Source organism: Coloeus monedula (genome assembly GCF_965178545.1).
Source record: "Coloeus monedula genome assembly, chromosome: 2".
In the NCBI taxonomy this organism is placed as follows: Eukaryota; Metazoa; Chordata; class Aves; order Passeriformes; family Corvidae; genus Coloeus; species Coloeus monedula.
In genome coordinates this window covers 53,944,380-53,954,060 of record NC_138782.1, presented here as the reverse complement: position 1 = coordinate 53,954,060, position 9,681 = coordinate 53,944,380, and the positions used below count along the sequence as shown (strand labels likewise).

Below are 9,681 nucleotides of genomic sequence, written 5' to 3'. Positions count from 1 at the left end.
CCACTGAAAAGAGTCTGGCACCATCCTCCTGGCACCCACCTTTGACATATTTATATGTGTTGATGAGATCCCCTCTCAGTATTCTCTTCTCTAAATAGGCACAGCTCCCGCAGTGTCTCCTCATAAGAGAGATGCTCCACACCCTGATTGTTGATGCCTGATACTCTATGGTCAGTGATAGCATCTGGAGACACTAAAGTTGCTCGTCCTTTTTTTTTTTTTTTCCTCCCTATCTTGATACTTTCCACACCATTTTTTGAAACTTTTCCAACTGTATTTGTAAATGCCGTTTCTGAGAGGCTTCTTAGTATTCTCCCAGGAAAAGCAAACTCAGAACAAGGGAAACCCTGTGACATCTTGGGCAGTTGATGCAATGAAGGATCAGGAGCTAGAGGAGATTTCCCTAGTGAGCAGCAGTAGGAGGTGTTCAGTTATTAACCTGTCTACAGATGCTGATAGCTGAAGGCTTTCTATCAAGAGTCTGTTTTTTTTCCATCCAAGTAAAAGACTGGCATTTTTGGGGGAGTTTGGGATTGTCTTACTATTCTTTTTGATTTGTCTTCAGGATTTGGTGTCCTCTTTCCTGCAGTTTTTGTTTCTAATCTTTGTACTTTCTAGAACAGTGTTCTAGCAGAGTTTTGGATGTGAAATCCATCACTGTATAAAACATTGTGAACAAATTTCAAATCTGATATTTGGGTTATCTTTGATGTAGTTATGTTTGTTATCTATGATTTAGTTATCACCATGATGTAGTTATTAGTTACAAATCTTCAACTCTTATAAAGCAGTATTTTAGTTACTTTAAACTCATTCCTCCTGTTCCTGTTTTACAGGGAGGATGAAAGACCGTCTAAGTGAGCTGCGTGAATTTGCCAGGTTACACAACCAGCAGTTTTCTGATAGTGATGATGATGAAAATTCACCCCAGGATATTCTCCTTTATGAGACGGATTATGCCTTGGAAATTCTTCATAAGGACATACAGAACATCCGGACAGAAAATGACCACCTAAAAGCCGATGTCAACCGTCTCAGAAAGCAAAACACCCGCTTCCTGACTTCCATGCGCCGTCTCAGTAGCATCAAACGAGATACTAACTGTATTGCCAGAGACATTAAGGCCCGTGGAGAAAACATCCACAGGAAACTGCAGGTAATGAGAGATTTTTGTGAAGATGCAATAACAAAATACGGAGCTATGTCTGTCATTGCCAGGGTGGCAAAGAACCACTACGTTGACCTCATGCACACATTTCAGGACGCTATGTTTGATTACAATGCAACGGAGATGAACCAGCGGGAGAACTGCAAGATTCGAATTCAGCGGCAGCTGGAGATCATGGGCAAAGATGTTTCTGGCAACCAGATTGAGGAGATGATTGAGCAAGGCAAATGGGATGTCTTCTCCGAGAATCTCTTGTCGGATGTTAAGGGGGCTCGCTCAGCCTTGAATGAGATAGAGACACGACATAAGGAGCTGGTGAAGTTAGAAGGTCGCATTAAGGAAGTTCATGAGCTCTTTCTGCAGGTGGCCCTGCTGGTGGAGGAACAGGCAGACACCTTTGATGTTATTGAGATAAATATGCAAAATGTTGAGGACTATGTAGGAGATGCTAAAGAGCAAGTGAAAAAAGCTTTGGAATACAGGAGAAAACATCCCCTCAGAACAATCCTCTGCTGCTGCTTATCATGTTGCAGAAGGTGATGATCCCACGGGAGCTATCACAGACTGACTCAAATGTCTTCAAAATCAGGTGTTCTTTCCAGAGACTTTTTTGTAATGACAAGCCCTAGAAATAGGGGGGATATTTTGCAGTTGGTTTTGTTCATTGCCTTTTTACTAAATGTGCTGAAGGCTGTTTCTATTATGAACTCTTAGAAATGTTGATAAAACTATTTTTAATCTAATTTTTATTGAAAGCTCCTGTTACTGTAACTAGAGGTGCAAGATCTCTGCAGTGATACTTGTTTCAGATAGGCAAGAAAGAGGAATTAATAACTTGGCCTAGGGAAGATGAATACTTTCAAAAAGTACCTTTATTCTTATTTGTCCAAGTGAGGCTGCAGGCAGTGAAGCCTTACTGCTTCGGGTGACACAGTACACCATAGAATCAAAAGGTTTCAGTTTTAACTAGTTTGGAGCCTGCTTGATGCAAATTTGACAAAATATTGAGCCTGCTAGCAGGAGCAGGACACAGAACTAGTTTCTCTTTCAACTTGATTCCCAGCTGTCTTGAATCTTAACAGAAGTGGCTGCACCTTAAATTATACTATGCACATTTTGCTCTATCTGTGTGCAAGTGACTGCTTTTTTCCATTTTGAGTACCCAACTCTCTCAAGGTGGCTAAAAGCACTGCAGCACTGAGGCATCTCGCTCACTTTTAACTTGAGCCACTTTCTGGACTCTCAATTTCAAACATTCTGATGCATTTTTCTGCCAATTAGCACTTCAGCCGGAAGAGAAACATGGAGTGGCCTTCTGCAGAAACAAGCATAAGAAGACAACAGTTGTGGGACTGAGAAAGCATTTTAGGGACTCCTGTACTGGCACATACATATAAGCAGTTTTAGTGGAATGACTGGCCTGTCAGTATATTTTTATTTTTTATAAGCATTGATCAAATAAGAATTTTTTTATATCTATTTAAAATAAGATGAAGGATTAATTTTTTTTTTTTTAATATGCAGTCTTACTGGTGTACAAAAATTTTTACTTTCTCCAATTGTTGGGAAATCTCCACCTGGAAAAGCAAATAGAACTATTTCTTTAGTACATCTGGAGAAGACAGAAAACAGTTTCATGTCATTTCAGTCCTCTTTTCAAGCTTAAAAGGAAATTCTTCTTTTGTGTGATGGGAGTCTGCCCTTACACAAGGGCAAACCAGTAGGTTTGGAGTATGGTAAGGAAATAAAAAATGTGCAGCCCTGGTAAGCACTGAGCATTGTGAGCGAAACATGTTCATAAAGTCTGGTGAGTGATCATAGCTCCTGCTTCTGGAGGCTTTCCAACTGTATTTCTAAGTGGCTTCCTGATACACTGTGATTATTGCTATCCTTTGAAATAATGCAGGACATTTTTTTCAGAAGTTAATTTTTTTTTAACTGATGATCCTATTTGTACCTATTTTAATAAATATATTTCAACATTTCAAATATTTTGTATTTGGGAGTTTTCCTCAGATGTGCATAGATGTGCATTTTCCTGCACCAGTCGCAGTGAAACTTCTCCCTTCTAACTTTTTGCACCCTAAATTTATATGTGAAAAAAAGCCCCAAACATTTCTTACTATTTTTATTAATATAACAAAACAGCAAAATAAATCCAACTTCCAAGCTTTCATATCTTACTGGGAAACACTGCTTAGCCAGACAGGTGTTTTTACACAAATAGAAACTAAAGGGATAACTCTTCTCAGAAACTGAGTGTCCCTTTTGCTGTAGCACTTTTCTCTGGTAACATGGAAGAGTGAGGAACACCTATCTTCTAAACTATAAGATATTTTGATACTCAGTGGTGTACTGGTGATATCAGTGTTATGCTTGTCTGAGGACCCTCCAACAACAGTGTTCAAACTTGAAGGGGGAGAAAGGAGGGTGATGAGCTGGCACCACAGCCAGTGGCTTTGGTGCTACTCAAGAAGACACAGCTGTTTACTCTGTAGGTACTGCCATTGAGTCAGTGGAACTGTGCATTTGTAGAGAAATACCCTAAACCTCTGAGAGTCAGCATGTGGGGATAAATCAATGAAGAATGAAATAATGTATTTCCTTTCGCATGCATATTCCTAGACCTTGATAAAAAAGATGTACTTCTTTTTTTTTTTTTTTGTGCTGGTTCCTTTTTTCATCTACATGGAAAATGGAATAAAGATTTAAGGAGAAAAAAAGGAAAGTGCGGAGTGGCGTACATTGAATCAGCAGCTCTGAACGGTTTTTTGCATTGTCAAAGTTTAGTTTAAAAGTTGCTAGACTAAATTGTGAGTTGGTAAAAGGAGATTAAACAAGGCCTAGAAAAAAACAGTTGTCCTAATATTTTTTGCCAGGGTAAATGAAATGTGTTGCGTATTGAGACAGATAATACTACTATTTTCTAATCTAATATTTATTAGATAAAGTATTACTATTTTTTTTCCTAAAAAAACCAAGAAAAATTAGTTTCATGCATTCTAAGATGAATCTCTAGTGAAAAAAAATTTATTCTGGCAGTTCTGAGAGATCTTGATGATTTCACTAGTAGATATGCAAAACTAGTATTCAAATTTTTAGTTTGATTGAGGCACAGAGAAAGAGAATGGAAAGAAAAGGTAATTGTAGACTCTCTCTCCTGACTTAGGGCTGTTGCTGCAAGGAAGAAAATGAGAATTATTCAAAAACCAACCTGAGACCCTTTAAAACTATTTTTAAGATGCACTGTGAGTTATGAGACACTTAAAAATGACTTCCAGTAACTGAAGCAATCATTCTCTTCATTGCAAACACGTCCATTGCTTAATATTATGGGGTTTTTTCTACCCTTCAGTTGTGTAAGAACTCAAATTTAGCCAGCCCATGAACTTGCCTAATCACAGTTAAACAGACTTTTGAAAAAAAACCTGATCACACTATAGCTGCAAGGACTCATGCCACACAGGATGAGTGGAAGAAGATGATAAAAGTTGCTTGATAATATGCTAGTGTATTAATAACAGAAGCTGTGGAATGGACATCTTCAAAGGAAAGCTGCCTTTTCCTCCTAAAAGTCAGCACAACTCTGTGGAGATGTGTGTAGCCTATTCTATGGGTTGGTGGGGTTTTTCCCCTCTTCCCTCATATGGCAAATATTTCAACAGGGTGTGAGGGGTGAAGAAATTAAAATCTGACAAGGGATGGTTTAGCTTTTAGGATTGCTGTTACTTTGGTTTTGTTTCCTACTGAAGCTGAAGCTTGACAACCCACACCACCAACCACCCAGCCGTGAATCTCAGCCCTTTCTGAGGAGAACAAAGAAGAACTGGCAACCAGTGGCACTTTGCGCCTTCTAAAAAATGTAAGACAGTAATGCATAAATATAAAGGAGACAAAAAAGTCCCCTATTACAAAATATAATGTTTAGTATGTAATGGATATGTGTATGCGTCTCCATTTCATCTTGAGAGAGTTCTTTTGATTTTTTTTTTTAATCATGGGTTTCATTTTAGCAAGATGGCAGTGGGACAATTGCTTCCTCAAAATGAAGGACCAGACTGTGGACACACTTGCACACATAAGCAGGTATCTCGAGCACGTCTTTTGGGAGAAACTTCTTGAAGTAAAGGGATAGCTCTTAAGATCCAGATACTTTTTTCCCTGAGGGCTGAACTGAGTAGCTATGCAAAACTGCTGCTTTTCTAATCTAACCTGCATTAAGAATGTTTTGAATGCACAGCCTGAGCTGTATTTTATTATTTCTTGAAAACAAAACATGTTCTCTAGATTTTTGAGCCATGGTAGCTATATGGAATTTAAGAGCTACGTGGGGTTGTGCTTCTATCTCTAGTAAAGTATCAGAGATATAATGAAGGCAAGAAACAGTGTAATTTAATAGATACTGTATGTGGTGGTTCTGGTTAATAAATTTCCAATGCAATAGGATTTTCACATGGAGCCACGCTGTTTGTTTCTCTAACATGTAAGAAGGCAACAGCAGATCTATCTTCCACATTTTTAGCATATTATATAGTGTCTTCATAATGACTGAGCCAAAACAAGTAAGAGCCAGTGGAAGACAGCTTCATCATCACACCTTACAGTGCACACATTGTTAGGGCACCAAATCTGAACAAGAAAAAGTAACATTTTACTGTGTTTCTTAGAAATAATGTTAGATGTGAACAGAAAAGGAGAAAACCTAACTGATGGTATTCCTCTACTCAATACTTTGCTGAAAGGCACAACCCTACTGAATAGAGAACTATAGCATGCCACCCATTTCAAGCTGATGATACAGCATGGCAAGTTCCATTGGAAGTTTCATTCATAAACTCCAGCATGTGAATAAAATGAAGGAAAAAGATGTGAATTTCACATCTGTTTTTCATGTATGTAAAATGTTAACAGTTCACTTGTATGGTATGTGAGAAGTATTTTCCCTCACAAGCATGCCTAGTGTCCCCGGGGTTTCTGAGCATTAAGAGCCGAGGAGGTCAGGTACCACCTGCACCTGCAAATTCGAGCCCCAGACCCCTTGCAGAGGGGCAGGGACAGCCAGAGTGTCCAGCACCCGAGCAGGGAGTGTGCTGCTATTCTGCTTGTGGGGAAGCAGACGGCCTCTGCCTGCCTCCTTGTGTGCTGGAGGGTGGCACAGGCCCGTGTCCTCAGCCTGTGCTATGTGGAGTATGTTTCTCGCACCTCAAAGGTGCCAACGTTTGGTGGCATGCAGATGTCCATTTTCTCCACTGAAAAACAGCAGCGAGAGTGGGAGCCAGTGCCAGGGCTAAAACCAGTGAAGGGACACTTTCCCATTCCCCCTCTGATGTAAGGAAGAAGGAAGTCCCAGGGCAGGCAGTAACCAGGAATATTGCAATTAAGTGCTTCCGTAGACCCGGCATATAGTGCAGACCAGCAAAAAAATCTTTCACCTGCGATATTTTTCTACTAATTAAGCATAACTGATAGCTTAGTTGGTTTTGGTTCACCTTCTACGAGCGAGACAAGATACAGTCCAGGAAACACTTGGACGGAAATAATGAAGTGTCGGTGCCTTATCGGCACAACCTCTCCGCTGCCCTCTCACGCCCGACGAGCCCGCCGGCACCGCGGCCCTGCCCGCTCTGAGGGGGCCGAGCCCGCACTGCCCTGAGCCCGCACTGCCCGCGGCCCTCGCACCCCGCCGCCCCCGGCCCAGCGCCGCCCGCCCCGCTCTCCCCCAGGGGCGGGCCCGTGCCAGCGCCGCGCACCTCCCCCGCCTCCCCCTTCCGCTCGGGGCCCGGCGCCCGGCGCCCGTCGGCGGGAAGGCGGTGGCGGCGGGCCCGGCCCGGCCCGGCCGGGCCCGGCTCGGCTCGGCTCGGCCGGGCCCGGCTCGGCTCGGCTCGGCTCGGCTCGGCTCGGGTCCGTGGCAGCGCTCCCCGCCGGGCCCTGCCCGCCCGCCTCCCGCCGCCGCCGGGAGAGGCCGCCCGTGCGCGCCGCCCCCTGCGCTCCGCGCCCGCCGCGCTGGGAATAAAGGCGGGAGAGCGCGGCGGCGGGGACGGGGCACCCCCGAGGGTCGCGGGCGGCCCGGGGGGAGGGTGGGCGTGCGGCCGTCAATGTAGGAGCGGCTCCGAGCGGTCCCTGTATCTGCACCAGGATGGCCGAGTGGTTAAGGCGTTGGACTTAAGATCCAATGGACGTATGTCCGCGTGGGTTCGAACCCCACTCCTGGTAACTGTCGTTTTTTTATCGGGAGCCCCGCTCCGATGCCGGGTCGGGCGCGGTGTCCCGGCAGAGGCGCGGCCGCCGGGAGCCGGGGGCCGCCGGGACGCGGCGGGAGGCGGGGAGCGGCGCCGGAGCGGGGGCGGATGGCGGCACCCGGCAGCCCGCGCGGGTGTCCCGACGCTGGGCGGCCGGCGGGGGCAGTGCGAGCCGGGGGAAGCGCCCCTGCAGCTGCCGCAACTCCGGCGTTAAAGTCGTTTTAAAGATAATTTTTAAAAAGACTTTCTGTATATATTTACATGCATATAATATACGTATATAAATTCTGCATCTATACATATATACAATATATGTATATAGACGTGTGTATACACAAATACATAGACACATTAACACGTATACACGCCTTTATACGTGTATATATATAAATATATACATACACATGTGTATAGATACATACGTATCTATATACATACGTACGCACATTCGGCCACAGGCTCGGGCAGGGGCAACAGGCACCTCCAGCTTTGTTGCCCCTGGATCGTGACTTTGTTGTTTGTCATTTAGGTGATTTTTAGTGTAAGTGTTTTTGGTTCGGTTTTTTTCCCAATTCCAAGCCCTTCAAAGGCTATATGTCAGCCCATCAGAGTGCTTTTACAACGTGAAAATCAGTAGAATTCTGCGTGCACTGGGGTATGGGATGTCTGCAGGTGTCCAGCCTGCTGAGGTGTCCTTGGCTGACGCTGGAGAATGGTGGAAAGGTGATCCCCGCTTCTGAGGGAATGGTCCCTAGTGCTGGCTGTACCCTAAATTGTGCCAGGAGATAAGCTAGGAGGTAAGCAGAAGGAGCATGCACGATTTTCAGACTGACGTCCTGCTTTTGTTTCGTTGGCAGGACACATGGAGCAGTTGTTACACATGTTGAAGTGCTTAATTTTCTGGGGCATGGTTCTGTTGTTTGGGTTTTGTGGGGTTTTTGATAGAGTAGTATCATGTTTAATATATTTGAAGGTGTGGGAAGTACAAATCAAGCGCTGACCAGCACATTTTTAAATACTAGTGTTTGTCAGAGCATGCTGGTCAAATTCCAATACAGGTAAATTCTGTTGTTCCCAGCCACCGTTCCAAATAATTTGACCTGAAAAATTATTCTAAACTTTCAGTCCAGGTATATGAAGTGATGATACAGACTAATTAAGGGATAAACACTCAAGAAAGAGATAACAACTCACGGTGGGCCTTCAATGTAGTATGAAATAGAAAGTGAAATATGTCAGGATATTTTATTACATGCCCATATAAGATGATCTGGCATCACAAATGTGAGCATGGTAAAAACACAGAAATATGACAGTTCAAGAATTATGGAGAGAAGCCTGGTCTGTGGTGAATTTCTAGGAAATGCAAGTACGTACGTTGTCTTTTTTGAGTGTTACCACAATAAAATTGTAAATGCAAAACACACCACACTTTCTAGAACTGTTCATTAAGAAGTGGTAGTGCCAGGTTCAGATGTTTTATGAAGTAAACAATCATTGCTATACTTCATTAAAGTACAAATTAGTAAAAACGGGTGCATGTTTGAAGGTACACTTCACCTGTAATTCTATAATGGTAAAATGCTGCCCTTGGAAACCCACATCTTTGCATACAAATTGTGTAATTCTGCTTATGTGCTTATTTACAAGCATTATTGTGCCTACGATAAATGCTCATGTCAATTTTGTTGATACAGTGCTGATTTCGATGAAAACTTGGTTCCAGCTATGTCAGTTACAAGGATGAATTAGTAGTGGCTATTCTGCTCTGTGAGAAAGAGAAAAGAAAAGTAAAAATAATCACAATTTTTACAAGAACGGTAATCGCTGAACAGAAAAAAGGGGGGCAGTTTTTAAGATGAAGCAATAGAGAAAACTGGATTTCTTGGTTTGAAGTGTTCCGGTTTCAGGTAAAGCCTTTCTCTTTCCTGAAAAGATGTATTTTGCAATGAACTTCCCTCAGTCCTTTGGTGAACCCGGGTTCCCTGCTTCTTAAAACAGCTTGTTAGAGCATGTGCTGATCTGGAATGGAACAGATTTTTTTGAAGTGTTCCAGCTCTCAAGAAATACCCACAGAATCTACTCACAACAAGTATGTCCCAATCCCTTCCTACACTTCTCCATAAAGGAAAGCATAATCTGCTGGGGTTATTGGTTTCTATTTTAGGTGAAGTGACAGGGTGATGTATTGTATTTCAGCTCTGGAGCTGATATTATCTTTACGATTTTTGTTTTATTGAGCAGGTTCCTTTCTTTGGTTCCTTGTTAAACCCT

At 43.0% G+C, this 9,681-nt stretch overlaps 1 protein-coding gene across 1 annotated transcript; it reads left to right on the top strand.

The window, feature by feature from the left end:
• Window positions 1–841: 841 nt before the first annotated feature.
• STX11 (syntaxin 11) lies at window positions 842–1,708 on the top strand (the record flags this gene model as incomplete). Its single annotated transcript, XM_082277293.1, has 1 exon — window positions 842–1,708. The coding sequence occupies one exon, from the start codon at window positions 842–844 to the stop codon at window positions 1,706–1,708; it is 867 nt and encodes a 288-aa protein (XP_082133419.1).
• Between the last annotated feature and the right edge of the window lie 7,973 nt (window positions 1,709–9,681).